The sequence below is a fragment of the Pezoporus flaviventris genome, unplaced genomic scaffold, assembly GCF_033815535.1.
Source record: "Pezoporus flaviventris isolate CSIRO_AGI_PZ_B2104156 unplaced genomic scaffold, CSIRO_AGI_Pfla_v1 ptg000013l, whole genome shotgun sequence".
NCBI lineage: Eukaryota > Metazoa > Chordata > Aves > Psittaciformes > Psittacidae > Pezoporus > Pezoporus flaviventris.
Window position 1 is genome coordinate 17,944,481 of NW_026892561.1, and position 25,749 is coordinate 17,970,229.

The 25,749-nt window shown below is 43.3% G+C and overlaps 1 protein-coding gene across 5 annotated transcripts in view; it reads left to right on the forward strand.

Moving 5' to 3' along the window:
- The first annotated feature begins 3,025 nt into the window (after positions 1–3,025).
- Positions 3,026–25,749, forward strand: part of KLHL20 (kelch like family member 20) — a 28,116-nt gene continuing 5,392 nt past the window's right edge. For 3 of the 5 annotated variants that reach the window (XM_061451941.1, XM_061451943.1, XM_061451940.1), the window contains exons 1-10: positions 3,026–3,159; positions 5,295–5,355; positions 13,499–14,072; positions 18,363–18,521; positions 20,782–20,876; positions 21,491–21,606; positions 21,980–22,163; positions 23,345–23,488; positions 23,682–23,815; positions 24,419–24,627. In XM_061451941.1, the coding sequence (XP_061307925.1) occupies positions 5,333–5,355; positions 13,499–14,072; positions 18,363–18,521; positions 20,782–20,876; positions 21,491–21,606; positions 21,980–22,163; positions 23,345–23,488; positions 23,682–23,815; positions 24,419–24,627 (1,638 nt within the window). In that variant the 5' untranslated portion in view covers positions 3,026–3,159; positions 5,295–5,332. Of the gene's footprint in view, positions 3,160–5,294; positions 5,356–11,091; positions 11,270–13,463; positions 14,073–18,362; positions 18,522–20,781; positions 20,877–21,490; positions 21,607–21,979; positions 22,164–23,344; positions 23,489–23,681; positions 23,816–24,418; positions 24,628–25,749 lie in introns of those variants that run through there. The other 2 variants (XM_061451944.1, XM_061451939.1) reach the window with 2 other exon arrangements.

A 25,749-nucleotide genomic window follows, 5' to 3' on the forward strand; every position in this document is an offset into this window, starting at 1 on the left:
CACAATGATCACATGATCACAAGGGATTCCATCTCCACACAAAGTGCAATGATCACTAGGACCCCTGAGTTGCTGACACGAATCACTCTGATGTAACTCACAAGCTGCCTAAGCTCATCTATTCCATGAATTTTAAAGTGGTTTCAGCATTAAGAAGTTGTCCTGGGTTCAGCAGTAGCAGTCATTTTTCTCCTTCTTGGTAGCTGGTGCAGTGCAGTGTTTTGACTTTCGGCCTGGGAACAGAGCTGATAGCGATGTTTTGGTTTGGCCAAGGACTTTGTGAGCCTCATGCTCTGCCAGGGAGGAGGGGAAGCTGGGAGGAAGCAGAGACAGGACACCTGACCCAAACTGACCAAAGAGCTATTCCATACCACAGCACGTCATGCCCAGGATGTAACTGGGAGTTAGCCGGAAGGGCTGGGGGACTGCAGGGTTAGAGGAGGTATCGGTCGGTGCTTGGTCGGGCTGGGGGGCGCGTTATCGGTCGGCTGGTGGTGAGGTGGTGTATTCTCTTCTCTTGTTATTTCCTTTATCATTACTATCATTGGTGGTAGCAGTAGTGATTTGGGTTATACCTTAGTTACTAAACTGTTCTTATCTCAGCCCGTGAGAGTTGCATTCTTTTTGACTCTCCTTTCTGTCCCCCCGGGAGCAGGGGGAGGGAAAGAAGCGGGGGGGGGGGGAAGTGAGTGAACGAGTTGTCTGACTGGATTTAAACCACGATAGAAGTGCGAAGGCTTTCCCTGCTCTCGGCCTCCTTAGTCACAAGCACGACCCTCCTGTGCCCACATGAGGCTCCTGGAAGACCCCATTGATACAGAGGGTTGACTATTGTACAGGGGGGTAGTACAGGGGGTTGTACAAGGGGGTTGTACAGGGGGGTTGTACAAGGGGGTTAGAGGAATTTGTTTAAACAAAAGGACTATCTGTTGTAAATGCCTGCTAAGCAGAACAGAGACCTCCGGTCCTGTTAATAAGCAGACGCCTGAACCTACTGATAAAGGGGAGAAGCAGAGGATTTACGGCTGGGACACTGATCAAACTCTACTGATAAAGGGGAGAAGTAGAGGATTTACGGCTGGGACACTGACCAAACTCTAAGGCCAAACGTAAAGACTAAAAAAGGTGAAAAGCGCAAGAAGAGGAAGACTCATTTACTTCATCTTGAAGACCCCTACCCGGAGGAGGAAGACTCATTTACTTCATCTTGAGACCCCTGCCCATGACCAGAGGGGGCACTGCGCAGGCGCAGAGGACCTTCTGGCTCATTATAATACGAAGTGGGAATAGGACATGAATATGTATAGGCGTATTGTGCAGCCTTATGAATATACATAACTTCAGAGAATAAATGTAGAGGGAAACAACACTGAGGCGCGCATGACTTTGAGGAATTATCCCCGTGCGTCTCAGCGCTGAATAAAAAGCATACCTACTTTACAACTTTTAACGAGTTGTGGAGTCAATCCGCGCATCACCAGCAATTGGCACTGGTGGGAAGCTGCGCTCCAGCTTCAGCTGGGAGAGGAACTAGTGCCAGTTTGCTTCCTTCTCGAGTGTCCCTGAGCTTGGCTGTAAGACGTACCCTTGTCCCTCCTCACTGGGACTTCCCGCACAGCTGCCCGTGAAGTTTCACGTTAGGCGATGCCTGAACTGTACAACATGGCGGCAAAAGAGCAGCGAGCACGGGCAGGGGAGGGAGCGTGCACCAGAGGGAGCGGCCAAACGGTCTGGAACAGGGTTTAACGGCCGCTGCCACCGGCAGGCACAGGAGGGAACTGTCCCTCCCCAGCAGCGCAGCCAGTGGGAACACGCTGGCTGGCCGTGGGGGACCTGGGGCGGCTGGGAGAGGAGCGCAGCGGTGAGACAGGGGTGCGTGGCTGTCTTCAGGCACACTGTAGGCTCAGGTCTCCACAGCCACTGGTCTGTGGACACAGGGGTTTGTCTGAGGTAGCTGCTGCGCCTCCACAGAGGTCTGTTCTAACCCGGACCCTGCCATGGGGGCTGCGAAGAGCAATGCTGCCGCTCCATTCAGCAGCCATGCTCTCTGCAACAATGCGTTGCGGCAGGCGCAGTGGGAACTGTCCCTCCCCAGCAGGCGGCTTGGTGGCTGCCGGTGGAGGAGCTGAGGGAGTAGTAAGTGGCGAAGCGAAGTCACTGGTGCGTGGATGAATATTGGAAGAGTGGGGTTGGTTGAAGAATAGAGTTGTAAATAAGTAACCTCAAGAACGTTAGGCTTTGTTAGCAACTATAGAGAAAACGAAAATTACTAAGATAAGCTTTGCCAGAACCTCCTGGTGGTTACTGATATGACAATGATCCTAAAACAAAGTGATGAAGAAATCACCACCGGGGGTCCGAAAGCCCACTACCACATCTTTGTATGCATTCAGGAGGCATTGTCTAAGAAGTATGATGTAATGTACGTGATCTAATGAATATGCATGTTTAAGGACAATATAATCACAGCCTGGTTGATGCCTGAGGGAGACACGCTTGGAGGAGCTATCCCCCGTGTCTCCCGGCGCCGCAATAAAGAATACCTGCTTGTCAACTTAAAACTTTGTTGGCGAGTTCCTGGAGATTTCTCCGATTCAATTTACTACATCTGGAGGTGCCATCCTCCTAACACCTGCTCCTCGTGTCATGTTTCCCGTCGCACTACCTCTGGAGGTCGATTAGTTCGTAACTACTCCTGGAGGGAAACGACCTGTGGTAGCCTGGCACGTATCGTTTGCTGCCGCCTCACCGGTACCTGGGCTTGTATTTGGAACCTCCAAGGTGTGGGTGCATCTCTGGGGCACCGATTACCCGGCGGGATAGGGGTAGCCACCGGGGCCCTCGGCACAGTCTGTGCCGCATGACGCCGGCCGCCACGGACACACCGGCTGGCACGGACCCTGCCTACAAAGGACCAGCTCTGCGGGAAGTCGCAGCCAGTGGCGGGCTGCGGCAGTCCCCGCCTTTACGGGGCCGAGCCCGCGACCGCGGGGTGGGGACGGAAGGGGCGGGCACGGGCCGTCGCGCGGCAGCAGCGGTTGGCGGGGCAGTTGAGCGGGGTCGGATCATTTCCTGCCGGTAGGGAGGGGCTCGCTGGGTGCGCTGTGCTCGGCGCGGCTGTTGCGGGACCGTAGTTCGGTGGCGGATCCCGCGCCCAGCGTGAGTGAGCGCCGCTCGTGCTGTCCGGCGGTGTTGGGCTGGGGGCTGGTTCTCGCTGGAGCCCGCAGCTGCTGAGGGCCCCTTTGCCGCCGCGGTGCGGGGCCGGGCGAGCTGCCTTCTGCCGGTGCTGTTGGCATGGCGGGGCAAGACTGGCAGCCGTGCGTGTCGCGCTGTCTCGGCAGGCCGCCGTTGCAGCGTGGCCTGGGCCATTCGCTCCCGGGCCGGTGGGGGAGCGGCGGCCTGGAGGAGCGTGCCCGCCTCGGCTCGGGTCGGCTTCTTCTGCGGGCCTGGGTCCGCGCCCTTGCGCGCCGCTTACTGTCATTTGCCGGCTTGCTCTGTCTCTGCGGGGGAAGGGGCAGGAGGGAGCCGTGGTCGTGAGGGAGGAGCAGCAGCCGCACGTCCCGGGAAACCTACTTGCGCCTGCGGGTGACCGAAAGCCAGGGCTACGCGTTGCTGAGGAGGTTGTCATTTCGTCCCGTTGCTGCCCCGCGGAGAGCACCAAATCGAGAATCCCGAACTAAATGTGGTGGCTTTTTTTTTTTTTTTTTTTTTTTTTTTGGTTGGTTGGTTGTTTTTTCCCTCTCATGACTTTTAATGTATATTTTAAGGGGTTTAAATCTGATGCAATCAGGCGTGTAAGAATAGCGTCGTCTATACTTCCTAGCGTGTGCAGAATGCTCTGAACAGCCTTTGAATATGTTACGGCACGCGGGCAGTTGTGGAGATGCTACTTTGCAGTGGGGCAGCTGGTGTTCCCTATGGGTGCATGCAGTGAGGCTCGCTTTTCCGGGAACCCCTCGATGCTGGCGAGAGGAGGGATAGCAGAGGCTGGTCGGAGTGAGGTCGAGCAGTCATAGTTTGGATTTAAATGGGTATGCAGTGCCCTAACCAGGATGAATCGGCTGGCTTTATTTGCAGGAAACGATGAACCTGAGTAATTTGCAACTGTGGAAGACAGCAAGGCTGAGCTCATTCTTCATTAACTGGCAAACTGCTGTGTTTGTGTTTCTGAGATAATGTACTTACAGAATGCTGCATATAAAATAATGTGCTTCTTCATATAGTTAATATTTATTTTGTAGTTAAATTGTGCCAAAAATGTTTTTGTTACTGTTGGGTGCAGGACTCCAATGAGACAATTTCAGTCTTCCAAAAATTATTTTTTCTTCCAGAATTTGTTTTTCTATTTGAATTGTTACTTCTATTTATTGTCAGAGTTATTCAGTCTCATCCTGTCATTGCTTTTCCTATAGTTTCACTAGGTTCTGATTTCTCACCTCATTTATGAACGAGAAGAAGTCACCCTTTTGGGTTTTTTTTTAGTATATGACTTAAGTTAGCCTTATTGCTTTAAATAATGATTGAATTAAGTGTACTCCTAATTGAGTCTACATTAAAAGAAAATTTAGATGGTTGATACCTTTGTAAAAAGGGTTAATCTACATTAGAATTGAAGTTAGTGGTTGAACGTGGAAGACCTGTGGAGTTTGCAACTGTTATTCCCCTCAGAAAATGGATATTTGGAGTGGATATGTAGTGAGCATTAGGCAGCATCATTAATCTTTGCAGATGTAGTACCATTATTAGCATCCCTTTTACCTCTGGGGAACATAGTTATCTTCAGTTTCCAGACACAAGTTCTATCTTGCGTCAAATACTGTTTCCTCGGTGTAGCTGTTCAGCAGCGTAGTGCTGTTTGTGAGGCGTTTGTTAGGTGCCAGCCTGCCTTAAATCTGGTAAATGTATGAAGGAGAGATACCTCCTGGCTCTGGGGAAGGAGTGAGAGTAAACACCCTGTTACATGAGGTATTTTTTTCCTTTGGTAGAACAGTTTTAAGGATTCAGGGAGGCAGACGGTGTATTGACTTTATGATGTGTGCGTTCCATTTGCCTAAAGAATCGTTATGCAGCTGTGTTGAAATGTAATGTTGATGTTATTTTCTCCTGTTTTATTCTCTGCAGTCCAAGACATCATTAATTTAGGCTGTGAATTCTAGCTGGTTAAGAGCTTGAAGGCGTAGTAGTCTGTGGATGTGGTCAGTTCTGTTGTCCTAGAGCCAGGATGAAGAGAGGAAAGAACGTTCTCTTCCTTCAGAATATGACCCTTTTTTGTTCTTTTTTTTCTTTTGGATCAGGTCTTGAAGAATAGTGTGAAGGTTTCTCCGCACGGTGCATGGACGGAAAGCCAATGCGCAGGTAGGACTATGAAGAACAATTGTCCTTCTCTTACGCAGATATGATAAATAACACAAATTGGTTTCTTAAGTGACTAGACAATTTCTTTTTTATTTTTATTTTGTTGTTGTTAAGCCCTGGCTAAGAGAATTATAATATAAAGTGTTCACTTTTAGTCCTTACTTAAATGTATTTATCTTTCTATATTTACAACACCGGAAGTCTCTAAATGAATGTGCTGTTAGAAAGAGTACAGCAGACAAGTTATCATGATTCTCCATACCCTGTTTACTATCCTATTTAAAATTCAGTATTTGACTACTAATTTAAGTGTGTGAAATAATCTGCCTGGGAATAAATTTAAGGGGCATTGTTTTTCCCCTTAACTAAAGAAGTTTAGTTGCTTTGCTGGGGTAAGGTCTTGGGTGAAAAGGAGATTTTGTTTTCAAATTATGAATGCCAGCTGCCTCAGTTCGAATGAGTTCAAGATGAAGCTGAAGTTTGATTCAGGGGAGTTTTTGCAGTGATTATGTTAAAAACATATCTGTTATATAGAGAAACAATTACCACAGTAAATCAGCTTGATGACAGGTTGGCGAACAGGGTTGTCTGCTAGTACTAGCTGCATTTCACTATCCAGTGGCAATCCCATGGAAAAACTTAACAGCAGATACATTTTTGTATTTGTGTGTGATACAAGCTGTGTGGAAGCTAAGTTTCCTGAAGTTCTATACCTGTAAATGAAGTAAAGACAACTCACACAAATTGCTCAGTCTGTCAGCACTCTTCAGGATGTTGAAAGCAAGGAAACTTTTATTAACAATAATTCTGTAAACAGTCATGTAGAAGTAGAAAAGGAATTTTAATCATAGATTAATACGTAGAGTATTTCTGTCTACAGCATTTGCGGAAACCATTAGCCCAGGTTCTATGTAAGAAGGCAATAAATGAATAAGTCATTTAAACCCTTAAAGAATGACACTGTATTGTTTAATTAAATGAACCTGTAAAGCACAACAAAAAAAAGGCTGTGCTGCTGTAGTTAAGCTAATGAGTAAACCTTGGGACATCACTGCTGTGAGGTTGTGTATTATTCAGTATTTTTGCCAAGATAAAAAATGTGGTTTAGAAAATGAGCTGTATGTGACTTTTACAGTGAGTTCCTTCCTTCTTTTAAGACGGATTAAGTAGCAGGTGAACTTTCTTCCATTTTAGTCTTCTACAATGTAGACTGTTTAAACATTAACTAGTGTAAAACCACAACTTTTCAGGTTCTTGTGTTGTACTCCATTTATCAAAATCTTTTTGCAAGATTACATAAAATAGGTGACTGGCTTGGCTTGTTTTCTTGTTTTCTATTTTTTTGTGTTCCTAATGGAAAAATGGAGGTTCTCAATTTTTTTTTTTTTTGTCTGCTGTTTTCTGCATGTTGCATTGAGGAAGAGAATTGAAGTGCTGAAGTTCATGTCTTTTGTGGCTTTGTGGCCTTGGACTTGCTAGCATGGAAGTTGTGTCTGCTACTCAGGCTAGGTAGTTTTAGTGGTGAGCAGCAGCTGGGTGCTAAAATGATAGATGTTTTCTATTGTGGTGCTGATCCTGGCACTTCAGGCTTTGGGGGTTTTTTTAGATTTTATTTGGATAATGAGTGCAGAAAAGACCTTTGAGTACTTTTTGTTTTCTCTTCCTCTCTGGCAAAACAGTGTAAAGCGTAGATAACAAGTTTGACATATTTACATGCTTTTACTTCTGACCTAACTAGCTGATTACTGTACCTCAACATATTGTACTGCTGCAGTCTAGGCTTGTCAAGCAGAGCTCTATCATAAGCTGTGAACTTCAGTTCTTGAATATGCTTGCATGTTTTAAGGGCCTCTGTGTTGATTGTTAAAATTTGTTTGTTATTTTCACATGTGTCTTAGCAGAAAATGATAAAAGATTCCTGATTGAATTTTAGGCTCCCAAATCTTCCTATAAAGTCCAGCTAAGCAAATGGTGGAGCACTTCCTTTTATCGTTTTATTCAGAGCTTTGCAGCCATTTAATATCACATGCAAGAGTCCTGTTAGATACTGCAAGAAGAGGGAAGTGAGACTTCGTCTGTACTCTATTAGTAAGCATGGTGGCTTGGTATCAAATATGTACAGCATTCAGAGGATGGGAAGTACAATTTGAACAGAAAAGGAGTTGCAGATACTTCGGTCAAGGGTATAGTGGAGAAAACGCATTGATGTTGAAACAGGATTTATCTTGCTGTCCTGATTTCAGCTGGGACACAGTTAATTTTCTTCCTAATAGCTGGTGCGGTGCAGTGTTTCGGCTTTAGTGTGAGAATAATGCTGAACCCTAACTATTCTATGATTCTGTGTTCTAGCTGTTGCTAAAGTAGTGCTTACCCTGATCAAGGACTTTTCAGTTTCCCTTGCCCTGCCAGTGTGGAGGAGCACAAGAAGGCAGGAGGGAGCAGAGACAGAACACCTGACCCAACTAGCCAAAGGGGTATTCCATACCACAGCATATCATGCTCAGTATATAATATGGGGGAGTTGGCTAGAAGGGTCTGATTGCTGCTTAGGGATGGGCTGGGTATCGATCAGTGACTGGCGAGCAATTGTATTTCGAATTGCTTGTGTTTGCTGGCTTGGGGGGTGGGGTCCCCCTTTTAGTTTTATAACTCTCTCCTTGTTATTTCCCTTATTATTATGAGATTGTACTTTATTTTAGTTATTAAACTGTTCTTATCTTAACCTGCAGGTTTTGCATTCTTTTGATTCTCTTCCTCATCCTGCCTGGGGAGGGAAAAGTGGAGGGTGTGAGTGAGTAGTACCTGGTGCTATGTTTCCAGCTGGTCTGAACAATGACACTTGCATTAAGAATGCAGTGACAGTTGGGGTAGGCTATACTTTCTCACTGTCAGGGAGCTGCAAGAGAACATTGTTCTTCTGAAGGAAAAAGCAAGGCAGAGGGGACCTCTCAGTGAAGGGCGTAGTCCCACAGTACCTGAGTAAGGAGGGCAGGGCAAATCTGATGATCAGGGTCAGTCAGGAGTCTGGTGCTCATCAGGCAAGTCTGCAGTGATGAAGAAGGGCTTGAGGTCAAGCCAGGAAGCCTACTCAGCAGGTCAGTATCAGTGGAGTACAAGGTCAGGTGCAGATGTGCTCAGGCCAAGCACGAGGGCTTGAGCAGCTCCCAAGCAAAGTGGGGCAGTCCTCCTACCTCTTTCCTCTTCCCTGCAGCCTGATTCCAGGTTACAGCAGTGCTGTAGTGGAGGGGCCTTGAGCGCAGGCGGACAGACCATGCTGAGGGAGAGTTTTCAGACCCCAGCAGTGCGTTTGGGACCCTCGTGTGCACTTGAAGTTAACCAGTAGCTTGGACATAGCTCTTTCCCAAGATAAAATACAAAAGTCTTAGGAAGGTTTGGAAAGACTGCAGCAATAACTTCATCTTTCAGAGTATGGACATCCTCATTCTTGGTGAAACTGAGTTTTCTAGGATTGGTAAGTGGAAATCAAACTAAACAATGGAATAGGGACATATCATAGAAGCATAGAATGGTGTGATTTGGGTTGGAAGGGACCTTAAAGCTCATGTAGTTCCAATCCCCCCTGCCTTGGGCAGGGACACCCTCCAGTAGACCAGGTTTCTCAAAGCCCCATCCAACATTGCCTTGGATGCTTTTAGGTATGGGACATCCACAACATTTCTGGGCAACCTGTTCCAGTGCTTCACCACCCTCATAGTATAAATATGCAGCAGATCTTTGCTGCTCTCCTGTTGAGTAATGTAAAATACTGTTGCAGTCAGGTTTATCTGCTTGTTTGGGTGACTTGGTCTCGTTGATAATGTGTATCTAGAACTTGCTGGCTAGGTAAGAAGAGGAATTGGTGGTATTTTTAATGATAACAGACTTTTAGCTAACTAATTCTTAGAGTATCAATTGTCACAGTAAAGCACTTCCATTTATATAGTTGCCAGTGGTGTTGTCACTTTTGTCACCAAAGGTATTGCATTTGGCCAGGCCAAATCAAAGGTCTTTGTTTTGGCAGTTTTGTAATCAGTATAGGAAATAATATATTCTTTGTGTATGTGTTAAATTCAAATCAAAGCATTGACAGAAATTGCTACCGGTTTGGTTTGAATTTTCATTTGCTACTGAAATCTGTGGCTACTGAAATCCAGTAGTGATGTATGGTCTTGGATTTTAGTTGATGTTTTCATTCTGAGACTTACTCTGTTGCACAGGTCAGCCTATTTATTTTTTTTTTTCTGAAGAGTGTTAAAGCTTGCTTATAATCTTATGCTAAACCAAAAACATGTTAACCTAAACAAAACAAAACAAAAAAAAAGGCAGTCCAGTGACTTGGCAGTTAAGGAGCTCTAGGTCAGTATTAGAGAGAATTTTTTTTTAGTTATGTTACTAGATATTTTTCTGAACTTTGGATGGATCTGCTATAAGCTCCTAGGACAGATGTTTTATAGATGTCTGTGTTAGTAAATAAAGTTTTGGCAAGTGGTGTAGCCTAGTAAAATGGAGGCAGAGCAGCGCGTTTATCTAGCTCACTTAGTGCTGCAGACTGCCTGTGTTCCCATTTGTACTTTGCAGCAGTGCGCTACAAAAACTGATCCTTCGTCAGCCCTTTCTTAATCCCATTGTATTTGCTGATTTCCCGAGCCCTGCATTTTGATGGAAGCTAATCCCACAATATCTGCATAGCTGGGTGTGAATCTTTTATGCTTGCATACACATTTCCTCTCTGATCCTCAACCCTTCTTAATCACCCTGAGTTCAGGAGCAGCTCTTAGCTTTGTGTGTGTGAGGCAGCTAGCCTGCCATGTGAGAATCAAGTGTTGCCTTCTGTCTTTCACACCTCTAAGCTACTGACTCATCATTTCATTCTCTATGCATATATATGCATAATGCATGCATAATGCAGTTAAATTATTATACCTGTGGACCTGCTTGCAATCAGTGTCCTTCTAATTCATGCTTTCATGCCTGTGTAAGCAGCAACCCACAGTGCTTAACATCAGGTATCTGATTTGATCCGGTATGAAAATTCCCAAGCTGTTGCATTACCCAGAGATAAGTTATGGATGAATGTGCTAATTTGTTTATTACTCTTTTTTTCCATCCTTTCAGTTTTCTTTAGTTATTAACCAGGACTTTCCTGAAGGAAGGAAGATGGATGCAATGCAGGTGCCCAGATGAATGCTGGTGGGAACAATGCAGGAGCACCTCCAGATCTTACTAACCAGACTCTCTTTCAGTCAGTTTAAAGACTTGTTAAGCAGTCTCATTTGGGCAGAAGAATCCTGTTCTGTCCAGTCTTGGCTAGGAAGGACTACTGCCTAAATCTGGCCAGTCATGTGGCATAAGATGGTCTACCCCATTGCTTTGTGTCAACAGAGTCTTATGTGGTGGGATTGACAAGGTACACTGTATTCCTTGTGGCAGCATAGCCTTAATCTAATCTTTCTGTACTTAGAATCTGTGCCAGTCTAGAAAGTTCTGAGATATACTTTAGGGCTGTTTTTAGTGGGAGTTCTCTTTGAGGAAAGCCTACAGGTGTAGTAGAGGGATTTTGCTTTCTGGAAGCAGTTACTGCTTAGGACATAGGTCATCTCTTGTGGTATGTTAGTTACGTGGAATGTTTTTTTATTTGAAGAATGCTTGTTCTGTACTATTGTGATTTGACTGACCAAAAATTATTACAGTAAGTGTCTTAATGGGGCTCGTATTTTTCTTTTTTTCTCCCAGGGGATGGTTTGACATAGCTTGAAGGCCCTAATGCACAGTAAAAATCTGTTTGTCTTGCTTGGCAAGAGCTAGATTCTGCAGGTGGATTTTTGTCACTAACTTTCTCCATCTCTCGGTAGAGGGTTTAAATTACTTGCCCTCTGGCCTTAGCTGCTGAGGACCATGAATGTAAGCTAATTAGGTAAATTGATCTTTATTCAATGTCTTGGGGGTGGGGGTGTAGGGGTACCATTAAACTTACTTTGTCTATGTTGCTGTGAGGAGAGCTTTGCACATTTTTCATGAGGAACTTGGCAGAGCTTTGAAAATGATTGTCAAACCCTACTAGGTGAATTTGGGTTGTGAGGGACAAGAGCGAGTGGAGGAGAGTGAGAGGCAGTATAACAGCAGAAGGCTTTGTTAGAGGTGTCAGAAAAGGAGAATGGTGATGGATATAAAAAAGATGGAATTGAGGTGAAACCCAAGGCATTTAAGGTGCAGAGGCTGAACGAGAGCAAGGAACAAAACCGGGAGGGGAGATCCAGCTGGTAATGGTCTGAAACATCGGAATATGATGACGGAGTATATGGGGGGAATGAGAAAACAGGCTAAGATGCAAGTGAATAATTTGAACTGCTTCAAAGAGACTGGTTTCCCTATGGTTAGAAAGTGCATTTGACATAATAATGAGAGGAAAAGATGTGAGTTACTTATTTTTAATTCTATCCTTCAAGCATGCTGCAAAATGCATTCAGCAATTGCAATGCAAAGTTAGATTTCTTTTTAACTCTTAATATGAGCCAAGTGAGGTAGTGACAGCTCACAAAGGCGGTGGTAATGGATAGCATGTATTGGGTCTTTCAGTATATCTTCAAAGCTAGTGTACTAACTATAATTCATAACTATCAGTATTCTGGTATTTTGTGCAGTATGCTTTAATTGATCTAAGTGGTGGTTTTCCTTTGAAGTGGGAAGAGGAAATAGTTTCCTTAATTTTCTTGATTTTCATAATAATTGATATGTTACTGATGCTGATGCATCTTTTTTAATAATTGTGCATATGATATGTGGCAGAAATTCACATATGGTATGCTTGGAACATACAAAATGCCACCTCAGTTTTGTGTGTACTGATCTGCTTATTTAGTCTGATTGCTGAAAATAGAGTTGGGTTTAATTCTTGTTTAGCACTGACTTCAGTCATAACATGTTGTGAAGCCTGGGGTGTAGGCAGATGTCTCTGCAAAGTGAGGTTTGAGATGTGTCATCTTGGTTCATCCCTGCCGAACTGCAGAAGGGTTTGAGGCAATACTGCATTCCCATTTGCTTCGGTTAGTGGAATATGTGGTGTGAAGTCTGATCTGTTGGTGCAGAGGCTGAACAGTGTTGTCATGTTGCTGTGCAGAGGGGTACTGCACCTGGGCTGTGGCAGAGCTGACATGTGCTCAGGGATGTGAGAGATAAAGGAAAGGTACCTGAACTTCCATAATGAAGAAGATCAACTAGTTAACACATTGCATGTGGAACTTGTAAGATAGTATGTTGTTCCTACTCTTTGCCAGAAACTTGGTTTATATATTCTCAAGTCATTCCTCATCTCTAAAGTTATCATCTTGACGTTATTTTCTTCCTTTTTCACTAGGCCGATAGTTGTAGATACTTCAATTGTTTTGACTTTTTCCTGATCAGTCTGATAATCCTGATTGCTTTCTGCAGTTCTTAGTATACCATTCTTGGGAAAGATTAACCTTCTTTTGAAATGTGTCAGGGAAGGTGGATTGAGTCAGAAGCCTCCATAATTCAAAAATAACTGAGGAGGTGATGATTAAATTGGTATTCTGTGAACCCAGAACACTCATGGTAGCCTGCAGGATATGTAAGTTACTGAAGTTTGTGTGACAGTTTAATATGTTCAGATATCACTGATGAGTGACCCTCTAAAAAACTGTAGGTAGAAGAACAGAAAAGTTTGGTTAAATCATGCAGCTGGAATTCTTCGCATTGGAAATCCATCTCCAGCTCTGTTAAAGAAAACTCAAGTGACAATGGGCAAGTGGGCTGATCTTTTCTACTTTGAGTCACTCTCTGTGAAATGGGGATATTGCTTCTCTACCACACAAGGCTATTATGAGGTTCAGTTAATGAATATGTATGTGTAGTTGGGTATTACAGCCATGTGTCATAGAAAGCATATAAAAGTAGGTATAAATATAAGCCTGTTGCAAGTTGACATTTGTTTACTTCTAGGTATGCTTTGGTTAGAGACAGATTCCTCTTTCACGTGATTGTGTGCTTGTTTCTGTGTTACAACAAGGAGCTACAAGCACTGCTGGTTTTGTGCTTGTAATCAATGAGAGCTGTAGAGCTTTGGCTTACAGTTGGTGGTAGATTAGTTGATGATGGTCCTGTCTTATGACTTCCTCTGCTGCAGGTGTAGCAGTACTCGACCAGGAGAGACCGGAATGGATGTGACTAGCCGCTGCACACTTGGAGATCCTAACAAACTGCCAGAAGGGGTGCCGCAGCCTGCTCGCATGCCCTACATTTCTGACAAGCACCCTCGACAAACCTTGGAAGTCATCAATCTTCTGAGGAAGCACCGGGAGTTGTGTGATGTGGTGCTAGTAGTTGGTGCAAAGAAGATCTACGCCCACAGGGTGATTCTGTCAGCCTGCAGCCCTTACTTCCGAGCCATGTTCACTGGGGAGCTGGCAGAGTCTCGACAGACAGAGGTAGTAATTAGAGACATTGATGAAAGGGCCATGGAACTGCTGATTGACTTTGCATACACCTCTCAGATCACTGTAGAAGAGGGAAATGTCCAGACCTTGTTGCCAGCTGCTTGCCTTCTCCAGTTGGCTGAGATCCAGGAGGCCTGCTGCGAATTCCTTAAGAGACAGTTGGACCCTTCCAATTGCCTGGGCATCCGAGCTTTTGCTGACACCCACTCATGCCGTGAACTATTGAGGATTGCTGACAAGTTCACACAGCATAACTTCCAGGAGGTAAGAAGCTAGTGTGTTGTAGTTAAGGTGTAAAATGTATGAATGTGTCCTGTGACAACTTTGAGCAGCTCTCATCTTGTGCTTCTTTTTAAATTCTGCCTTTACATTTGCTGTGTGCCCTAATGGTGAGTACCAGTCATTAGGTAGGGAAGAAAGAGGAAAGAAGTACTTGCAGGACTGTGTTGTACTGATGGTTTGTATAAGATCCATAGCATTTCTTAAGTTGGGTGACAAGTGCTATGTGGAAGGCAAGGTTGCAGGTGTAGCTGGAGTTTGGCAGTGAATCTGACAGGACTGCATAATGGTATGACATTTCGTTCATCTTTCAGAAATGTTCTGGATTCTGCGTGATTGGAGGGGAGCCAGGTATTAAAGGAAGGACAACACATCAATAGAACCAAAAAAGTTTGATGTCAAGTTTAGGGATTGGAAAGGTGGGTGTATGGAAGAGCATACACCTACTTCAGTGGAGTCTTCAACTCCCTTGCTGTAGCAGAACTGGGGATTTGCATCTGTTATTCAGCAGAAACTGTTTAGATTTTGTAGCTTGCCTTTCTAAACTCAAGTCTCTCTTCCTATGTTAATTCTGCCTAGATGATTTTTTTTTTTTCTTTTGGGCTGGGGAATTGCCAGCAACGGGTTCAAGGAAGGATCAGCATAGTAGTTAAGAATTTTGGGAGCAGTAGTCTGAAAGAGTGGGTCTTTACTTTACTATTACACCCAGATGCAGAAAGGAGCCTAGTGCTTTTAAGTGGTGCTTTTCCTGAGCCCTTATTGGAAGGGTAAAAATTTGTGTGTGTTTGGGAACGAGCTGCTCTCTAGGAGTGCGCTTAGCATGGATGTCTTTTCCCCTGCTAAAAGAGATTAGCCTCTTGCCTCTTCTAGAAACTGCGCTCTTCGATCCCTTGTAACATGTAGCCTGCTGTGGAGAAATCTCCTCTTTCTACCTTCTTCACAGGTAGATCTTTTCCAAAGCGGCTAACTCCGGTATCAATTCCTCATGCTCATTTAGTGTCCCCAGAGAAGCTGCAGTATGTAAATGCTGTGATTGATTGCAGCTTGCTGACTTTTCTTCCCCTGCAGGAAACAGATTGGAATTGTATTAATTTCAGTCAGTACTTAAGAAAAATATGAGCAGAAGCAAACACAATCAAACTTGACTGTTTGACACATTGAAGACAATACTTGGTATCTAACTGTAGACACATGACATCAGTTTACTCTAAAAGTTGCAGTTAAATACATCTTTCCTATCTGTAAAGACTAGAAAATAGAATTTGCTGTTTAAGATGAGAGCTTGTGTTCTGCAGAATTTGGTGATTTCCCAAAAGCCCTACATGTTAGCTCCATTTCATGTGCTCAGTGCTTGCTCTGCATTTCGTTTCTTACGCATTTTTTCAGGGGGGAGGAACAGGATGGTATATATTTTTTTTTTTTTTCAGTGCTTGGTTGTTTTAATGGTTAGATCTGTGCTGCTTTTGTTATTACGTGAGTAGGGCATGCTTACAAGTCTCTAAATAACTTTATAACAGCATAACAATTTTTGTTTAAAATGTTTTAGCATTAATACATGTAGCTGGCTATTAAGGGCTGCTTGCTATGGGGTTCTTTTCTTTTGTAGTCCCTCAAAAACAGCTTTCTGTCTTTCTTATCCCTGTTAAAACACAAAGCAAAAGTTTTGGACTCAAAACACTCCTCCTCAAAGATGATGCAAATTAAAATCGGCTTAACTGAATCACAGCCTCTGGAAAATAATTGCTTAGGTTAGAGCACTACTTTTTTTTTGGCCTGGGCAGGTTTTGTTGTCCCTTTCAGTGCCCTGGGAATTTTGCAGCTCTTCATCCTTAATGATAATTTCTTTGCTCCCACTGTTTCTCTGCAGACAATCTTAGTGATGCTGCTTGTTGGGACTGTGTTATATTCTGCCATTATTTTCCTTCTGGAGGGTGGATTGATAATGTCTGATGGAAGCCAGTGATCTAGCTACTTAATCATCCTCTACTGTGGAGGCTGAGAACTGATAAAAATGTGCCTGCCTCTGCAGAGGCTGTACGCTCATCATTCCTCTGAGCTGGGCAGAAATGTGAGATGGGAATTTTCTGAATGACAATGTAAAATGTTAAGCACTAGGCATCAGGCCAATCCATGCAGTTACCCTGAATGCGGTTTGTATTGCTTAGTGTCCTCTGCTGCACTGACCTCTAGTTCTATTAATGTTTATGTGTATGTACCTGCATTATGTCATTAACTTCTTGGTAAAATATTTTTCCAAGTTTTCCATTCCCCTTAATTTAATTTGTTGCCTAAACCCCCTAGTTAATCTTGTAGACATAATGTGAAATGGTTCTGTTAACAACTCTGCTGTATATGAACAACTTTTGTATTTTTTTGTTTGGTCTCTGACACCTTTGTGAAGGGAAAAATATACTTGGGGATGAACAGCATGTGCTTTGTATCAACAAACAAAAAATGCACTCTATATTGTATACTTTGACATCTGTTCTATTTGTAAAAGCAGCAGTGCACATGAATACTGTAGAGAAAATGAAGCCCATCCTATTCTTGTTTAGGAGTCAGTCTAGTAGACCACTAGTATTAATCAGGTAATTATTAGTGGCCTGATAATTAAGCCAAAATAAGCCAAAGCATTTAAAGTAATTTACTGTATAAACTAACAAGTTGCATAGAAGTAATGATTTGGTTTGCAGAAGTGCTTCCAGTACTTTGAGTTTTGTGAGGTTATCAATGGAACTGAGTTTTCCGAGGGTAGATGGGAGTGTCTAGATGACTATCCTTAACTCGTAAATTTCCAGAGCCTCTGTTTTCAGGCTGCTTCATTTACAAACTGTCAGAGTAAAGTTCAGACATAAGCTAGTCAATGTAGAAAGGAGGGAGACTATGGAAAAATGCTGATAAAGATCTTTAATGACCAACCCAGTTCTTACTCTAAGGCTGAAGAAGTGTGGGTTAACCTGTCCCTGAAAGCCCATGGAATCCAAGAACAGTCTGGTAACTGATCTCATAGTTGTAGTCTTTTTTAACTGTATTTTCTGTTGTCAGTAACTTGCCAATTTTTATGTATCTGTTGAGTGCTTTTAAGTAATTTCTTTAGGTAGTTAAAAGGATTGCACAGCTGACTCCTGTTGAGATGGTTGTGTCAAGATATTTTTCCTTAATTTGTGCTTCAGATCGTGAAATAAGTCATGGAATTCTAATGTGCTCACAAATGATAAGAACAAGCCAATATTAAGTTACTTTTTATCACTGAACCTCTTGGAGATCACAGTCTACAAACTGGGAATGCTTGTAGGGAGGCCAAGCTGGCAATTGTCAATCAAACCATTTCTGCAGTTCTCTTTATTTTGATTCTTGCATCTTTCCCATGCTACCTGTGTGGAAGACATGGCTGTGCATGAGCTCTGTAACTTCTCAAGGCAGTCACAGACTGACTCACGTGTGCTCTGCAGTGTGTTGTGTGAGCAGTCCTCAGTGACAGGTAAAGCATCCTGAGAAACTTGGTTGCTATCTTGCGTGCTGAAGGAATTATGTGTTTGGAGATTGTCAGTGGCTTGACTTTCACAAGAGATCAGTCTTTAGAGCCTTAGGAGGCTCAGATTCCCTCTTCAGTGCATCTGGACTTGTACATATATATTAAAAACGAATGAAAGAGGGAGGATCAAATGAGTTCATCTCCTTTTCCTGAAATACTTTTGTTCTGCCACAAATCGGCATTCGGGAAGACTTCCCATGTTCTCTACAATGCCTCTGGTAACTTTTTTCTGAGACTTTTATTTTGTTCTCTGATTTGAATTTCTTGTGAATAGAGCCTCCCTATTCTGATAGTGCTTTTCAGTCACATATTTATCACCTATGCAACATTTTTATTTCTGCTTTGTGTTAGACATGCCAAACAAGGAGACTGATTTTAAAGAAGGGGGTTGTTTTTTTTCCTATATTTTGAATCCAGTCAGTGTGTTCTGGGGTTTAGAAGTGTCCTACAAAAAAAAATATTGTGTAAAGGTCCCTTTCACTTGCATTCTCATCTAAAAGTGTCTTTGTTGTGTTGCAAGGGGCTGCATTCTGCTCTGTATAGGAAACCCGTCACATGGGTTGATGTCAAAACTGACAGGTATTTGGCATTTTACTGGATCTGTCCATTAGACTGTAATTCAGGTGGACTGTATCCTCTTTAGAGTTGCACTGAAGTGCTGGTGTGATGAATGCTCTGGTGCTTTGACCATTGTCCTTACTTTTTTTTTTCCCCCTCCCCTTCCCTTTCTGTTTAACCAGGTAATGGAAAGTGAGGAGTTCATGCTACTTCCTGCCAATCAGCTCATAGACATTATATCCAGTGATGAGTTAAATGTTCGCAGTGAAGAGCAGGTGTTCAATGCAGTGATGGCCTGGGTGAAATACAGCATTCAGGAAAGAAGACCCCAGCTGCCACAGGTAATCTTGAGCACAGTAGCATTTGAAGCTGCTTTACCCAGAAGAAGAGTAATGAGGGCTGAAACTGTGGTGCCACAGCAGTGTCAGTTCTGAATGTATGAAAAGCTCTAGTAAATATTTCTGACTTCCACCTACGTTAGGTGTCTTGCACTCTCCGTTCATCTAGGTTGGAAGGTGCACTGTCTGGAGCCATCAATAGGGGCTTTGTTGAATGGTTTCCAGGCAGGACTCGCTAAACTAGATCACTCCAGTGGTCTGTCCAGACAAACTTGTCTGCATTGCTTTGAGTGTTTATAAAAAACATAGTGAATAAAAGAAAAAAGCACTCATCTTCATTTATGATGTATCTTTAAGTTCTGCTGCTTGATGCCTTGGCCCTCGTGATCCTATACTGGAGCTTGTCAGAATGGTTTTGTTGAAATATGATGCTTCATCTAAGCCAAGCCATTTCACAGAGAATTAGCCATTCTGACAAAGCTCGTCAGCCAGAAAGCCTCTGAAGTCTCAGGCTTTCTGATCAAAAGAAGTGAGAGTCTGCCTGCCTCAGTGTTTCTGCTTTGGAAATAGACATTAAGTGCAACTTTATTTAGTTGAAAGCTTTGGAAAACAATTTACAAGTATAAAATATTAACTAAACCAAGCCAGAAAAACCTGCTGTTCTCTTGGTATCTCTTAACACTCATATAAATGTTTGTCTTTTTAGGCCTCTCTGTCTATACCTGCTTTCACCTCTAAATTCTAAATGAATGTGAAAGGCATGTTGCTTGTTATTGTTCCTTTACTACACAATACCACTGTTGTGGTTTAAACCCAGTCAGGCAGCTTGTTCACTCACTCCCCCCCGCCACTTCTTTCCCTCCCCCTGCTCCCGGAGGGACGGAGAGGAGAATGCAACTCCCATGGGTTGAGATAAGAACAGTTTAGTAACTAAGGTATAACACAAATCACTACTGCTACCACCAATAATAACAATGATAAAGGAAATAACAAGGGAAGAGAGTACAACACCTCACCACCAGCCGACTGATAACTCGACCCCCCAGCCCGACCAAGCACTGACTGATACCTCCTCCAACCCTGCAGTCCCCCAGCCCTTCCGGGTAACTCCCAGTTACATCCTGGGCATGACGTGCTGTGGTATGGAATACCTCTTTGGCTAGCTTGGGTCAGGTGTCCTGTCTCTGCTTCCTCCTGGCTTCCCCTCCTCCCTGGCAGAGCATGAGGCTCACAAAGTCCTTGGCCAAACCAAAACATCATTGTTGTCAGCTCTGTTTCCGAGCCAAAAGTCAAAACACTGCACTGCACCAGCTACCAAGAAGGAGAAAAATGACTGCTACTGCAGAACCCAGGACAACCGCTCACATTTAAGAGAGCTAAATGGTTGATAGAACTTCTAAGTTGTCTTGGGTTCAGCAGTAGCAGTCTATTCTTAGTAGCTGGTGTTTTTGACTTTCGGCCTGGGAACAGCACTGATAACACTGATGTTTTTAGTTACTGCTCAAATGTTTAGTCTGACCAAGGACTTTCTGAGTCTCATGCTCTGCCAGGGTGGAGGGGAAGCTGGGAGGAAGCAGAGACAGGACACCTGACCCAAACTAGCCAAAGAGGTATTCCATACCACAGCACGTCATGCCCAGGATGTAAACTGGGAGTTACCCAGAAGGGCTAGTTCACTGCTTGATTGGGCTGGGTATCGCTCAGCTGGTGGTACTGTATTCTCTTCCCTTGTTATTTCCCTTATTATTGGTGGTAACAGTAGTGGTTTGTGTTATACCTTAGTTACTAAACTGTTCTTATCTCAACCCGTGGGAGTTACATTCTTTTGATTCTCTTCCCCATCCCTCTGGGAGCAGGGGAACAGAAAAAGTGGGGGGGAGTGAGAGAGAGACTGTGTGGCTAATTTACGGCTGAGCTTAAACCCCAACATAAGTAAACTAGTGTTTCAGGCAAATGTATTGACATCTGTAATTTTGTAAAGGTTTTTGATTGTGACCTTGTTTTCAGCTGTTAATAAATCAAGTGGGTTGTTCCCTTTCAAAGACTAATATTTTGCTGGGTATATAAATGAGTGTATTGAAAAGGTAAAGGTGCTGTAAGAGGAGCTAAAATGCCAGGATTAGGCTGTGTAAATGACTGTGTATGTTTGCCAGAGGAATTATTAACTCTTTATCAAAATCTGTTGGCCATTATTTTCTATTTTGCTTCTTGCATCTCTGTGGGTGTATGTGGTTTACCATATATGTTCTGTTTTGTGTTTTAGGTCCTGCAGCATGTCCGTCTACCACTGCTGAGTCCCAAGTTTCTTGTGGGTACAGTGGGTTCTGATCCACTTATTAAGAGTGATGAGGAATGCCGGTAAATATCCTCATTGGTTTACACAATGGGATTTCATTGCATTGCATCTGTTCTCTAAAATTGTGCTGATTTGTCAGTGGTAAATAGGTAATATCTCACAGTTTCCTCTCTTGCAACTGGGAGAAGAGAGGCAAGAAAAAGTGTTTTCTGTTTGCATAGTAGTCAGTGGTGTGCCCTAGAAATGTTTTTTTGTTCTCTCAAGTTTCCAGTGAAATAGTAAACTTTAAGAGTGCAGTTTTACTGTTGGTAAAATACCTTTCAGTGTACTGTTTTCCACTTTATATTTTTTGGTTTTCTAGTTATGGGCTTTCATTACAGCTTACGACTTGCATGGCATTGACGATCTCCTTAGGACTTAAAGTAGCTTTTCTGTGTAAAAAGTCTGCACTTTGATAACTTAATTGGATTCTGGGATTCATCTGTTATTTCCCACAATGGCAGTGAAGTGATGAGTTTATGTTTTGACTTGACCTATTCATGCACTTACATAACTTGTGAATACGTGAAGTGTGTGACTATTGCTGGCTTCTACTGTCATCAGTTTTGATTTGTATCTTCTCCCGAGACTGGTATCAGGTGAACTTTGGGGATTAATATTCTCCTATCTTGCACAGGGATCTAGTGGATGAAGCTAAGAACTATCTCCTGTTGCCCCAAGAGCGGCCACTAATGCAAGGACCAAGAACTAGGCCACGCAAACCCATCCGCTGTGGAGAAGTGCTCTTTGCAGGTATGTATAGCTCCTGCTGTCTTCGATGAGAAGAATCTGTTCTGGGTTCTCTGGTGGTAGTGTTCTTGGAAGGCCAGTCCTCACAACATGTTTCTGAAGTGACCTGTGCATTAATATTTGAAGGTTTGAGTTAATTTTCACATTCTTGCTTGTTTCTTTGGTGCTATGAACACCACAGTACTTCCAAACTTACATTAATACTCTTGAAAATCACATTCTGTCTTCTAATTGTAATTCTTAGAATGAGTAACTTGAGGATGGTAAGTGGATTAAGACTCACAAAGTCCAGAGGGATAATTTGTACCAGGCACACACAGAGTACATGAGCTCAGTGCATTGTTATGATGCTGTTTCTTGTGCTTGTTTCTTACAGTGGGGGGCTGGTGTAGCGGGGATGCAATTTCCAGCGTTGAGCGCTACGACCCTCAAACCAATGAGTGGCGGATGGTGGCTTCCATGAGCAAAAGACGCTGTGGTGTTGGAGTCAGTGTTTTGGATGATCTTCTTTATGCTGTGGGAGGCCATGATGGTTCTTCTTATCTTAACAGTGTAGAAAGGTAGGTCTCCAGAAGGCCAGTGTACAAGATGTTAACTCTGAATGCCTAAATCTGGGTGAAGCCTCTTAAAAATGAATTCATTTTGCCAGCTCTGTTGTTGTTCTGTTGAAAACCTGAAATTTATACTATGTTATATACGTTTCCTCCTCCCTTGTGTACCCTTTCAATATTGTGTTGGTTTACTGCTGAACTGTGACTTAATGCGTAACAGCTTGTGTCAAGTTGTCCCCAGCTTAATGAGACAATACGTAGCCTTTGGTATAAGGAAAGTATATATAAGAGGTGGGTTCTGGGTATAATTGGTGGGAGGAGTGCTGATCCTGGTCAACCTTCTTTGCAATTGTGGCCTTGTTTTTAGCATTATTGAGGAAGGTGAGGTTACAGTAAGCATTTCTTAGATGTTGAGGGAAAGATCCTGGAATTTTATTGTGGAGTGAAAACTAAAGATTTAAGGAATCTTGGCACTTACACAGAAGAAGGAAAATAGGTCAGTTTTAGACCTGTGAAAGACTTAAGTCAGAAAAGCTTTACCAGGCTTCATATGGCAATCCCCATACCTAGAAGCTGTAAGACTCAAGCAGTCCTAATACTATAAATCTTGGTCCTGTAACAAATACAGTGAACTATACTATACACATATGAATCTGTTTTCTCCTTGAGCCTTTCCTTCCCATCTCCTTGCATACTCCCAGGTTCCCAAATCATAACCCTAGCCTTACATCTCCTGCATCCTGCACTTTTCTTCTATGCACCATATTTTCTTGTCTGTGGATTCCCAGGTCCATCTTGCTCTTTCATCCTTTTATCTTGAAATGCAGGTCCTAGTGCAGGCTGAGTTCTTGTGTGAACCTCAGAAGACATAAGCAGAGTAACTTGGGCTGCTGCTCTTTGCATAGAAGCAAGTTACCACATGTCAGTCAGTGTCTGGTAACCTGCTCCCTTATGGACCTGAACCTTTGATCTTCAGTTTGGATCATCTCACGCAGCAGTTTGAACATTCCTGGAATAACATGTATTGGATGCATTATATGACTCAGAGATTTTGCCTATCTTACAAATAGCTGCATTGCAGTCTAAGCTCAAGATAGGCAAGTTTGATTGCCTTAGTAGTTCCCAAAGCATGAGAGAGTCTGAAACATACCTAGACAAGCAGTTTACCCTGTTTGGTATGTTTTCTCTAGGTATGATCCGAAGACCAATCAGTGGAGCAGTGATGTGGCCCCCACCAGTACCTGCAGGACCAGCGTTGGAGTAGCAGTTCTTGGAGGCTACCTCTATGCTGTGGGTGGCCAGGATGGTGTCTCTTGTCTAAACATTGTAGAAAGGTACTTTCTGATTTAAAAAAAGCGGGGCTCAGGGAGAAGAAGGTCTCTTAGAAGGTGCAATTGATGCAGATGAGCTGGAGAGCGAGCAATTGCTGGACAGATCTCACAGGGATTTTTGTTTGAACAGAATAAGGTTCCTGCCCGTTTGTGAAGATGTAGACACTTCGCTAAGCTTTGTTTATTCTTCTGCCAGGTATGATCCCAAAGAAAACAAGTGGACTCGAGTAGCTTCTATGAGCACCAGGCGCCTGGGAGTTGCAGTAGCTGTGCTGGGGGGCTTCCTTTATGCTGTGGGAGGCTCTGATGGAACTTCTCCTCTCAATACTGGTATGCCTATTGCTGTCCCTTAACTGCAATCAGCACTTGTCGTGGTCCTGTTTGTCCTTTATGTCACCAGATGGCTTTTGATTGTCTTAGTGATCAATTTGTAGTGTTTTTTCTTCTTAAAATATGATTATTGCCGTACAGTAATTTACTCTGCAGGCTTGTGAGCTCCTATGGCCTGCTTGTATCTTGCTTTTTTTTTTTTCTTGTTGCTGCATTTGGCAGTGTGTCCTGAATACAATACTTTGATCATTTGCATAATAGTTGCAAGCATGTCTTTTTCTTTTTTTTTTTTTTTTTTTTTCCCCCTGCAGTAACCCTTTTCTGCTGTAGGAAGGAAATTGCTAAAGGTAAAACTACTGCAAGATGGTTATGCAGGTCAGTTTGCAGCATTGCCAGCTCTCTCTTGAGTGAAGATGCTGAATGTGATTGACTGTAGGGCTGGAGATAGGAGAGATAATAGCAAGAGTTCTGTAGAACAAAAGCACTAGAGTGAGAGATAACAAACTGGTTCGTCATATTTTTGGTGTGTGGAAATTGTAGCGTCTTTAAAGATTGAATGCAGGTTCAAAAGTGCTAACCCCCACTGTGCCATTTCCTCCGCAGTGGAACGCTACAATCCCCAGGAGAACCGCTGGCACACAATTGCACCTATGGGGACAAGGAGGAAGCACCTGGGCTGTGCAGTATACCAAGACATGATATATGCTGTGGGAGGCAGAGATGATACAACAGAGCTCAGTAGTGCTGAAAGATACAACCCTCGAACCAACCAGTGGTCTCCTGTTGTGGCCATGACATCCCGCCGGAGTGGAGTGAGTTTGGCTTGGTTTTCCTGTCTGTACTATACATAATCATGTAGTGAGAACATAGTATAGTGTCATCTTGTGAGGTTTTTCTCTTGCTTTCTCTGTACCTTCATCTCTCATCTGTGAGAGGAAAGGGGAAAAGCTTTGCAAAAAGTCAAAGCTCTTTAGCAAGACTGGAGAATGAAGTGGTAGTCGTATCATTCCATAAACAGCTGTTTAACGTGCCTGAGGATGGGGAAATGGAGTCATTTAAGGATCTTTTTAGTGGTTTTGGTCCCTTGTATGGAGTCATCTACTTAGGTCTGAAACAGAAGAGTTCTTCAGTTTTTTACTTGGTGATGTAGCCATACTTGGTATGAGATACTTTTAGAGAACAGTATCAAAACCAGTACCCGACTCTCTTTGGGTGAATTAGGAGATGAACATACTTGCATAGAAGAGCAAGCTAGGAAATCAGGCAAGCAGGTTTTCAGATACAGACTTCATCAGAGTCTTTTACTTGCCTTGAGATGTGTGTGGAAAGAAGGTTTCTGGTCTTTTGGTTAGTATGTTGCCTTTCTTCACTGAATCCTGTGAATATTGGCAGTTGCAGCATGTCATCAACTGCTAATCTTAGTGCTTTCTGTAGACTTATTTAAAAAAGAAGAAAAGTGGTTTAAGTAGTCATTGGGTTTAGGCACATGCAAATGCCATGAATATCTATCATTGGATAGAATCATAGGATGGTTTGGGTTGCAAAGGACCTCAAGATCATCTTCTTTCCAACCCCCCTGCCATGGGCAGGGACACCTTCCATTTGACCAGGTCACTCAAGGCCCTGACCAGCCTGGCCTTGAACACTGCCAGGGAGGGAGCATCCAAAACTTGGGCAGCCTGTTCCAGTGCCTCACCCCCTTCACAGTAAACTATTTCTTCCTTATATCTAAGCTAGATCTCCCCTGTTTAAATTTGAACCCATTGCCCCTGGTTGTAGCACTACAGTCCCTCATGAAGAGTACTGAATTCTGTAGTAAAGAGTGGACTAATTCTTTCTGTAAATTAGCATTTCTTTGTCTGATGAGGCAAGTATGAATCATAATTTGAGCAGCTACTGGTTTTGGAGGCAGAGAACACGTATTTATTTCCATC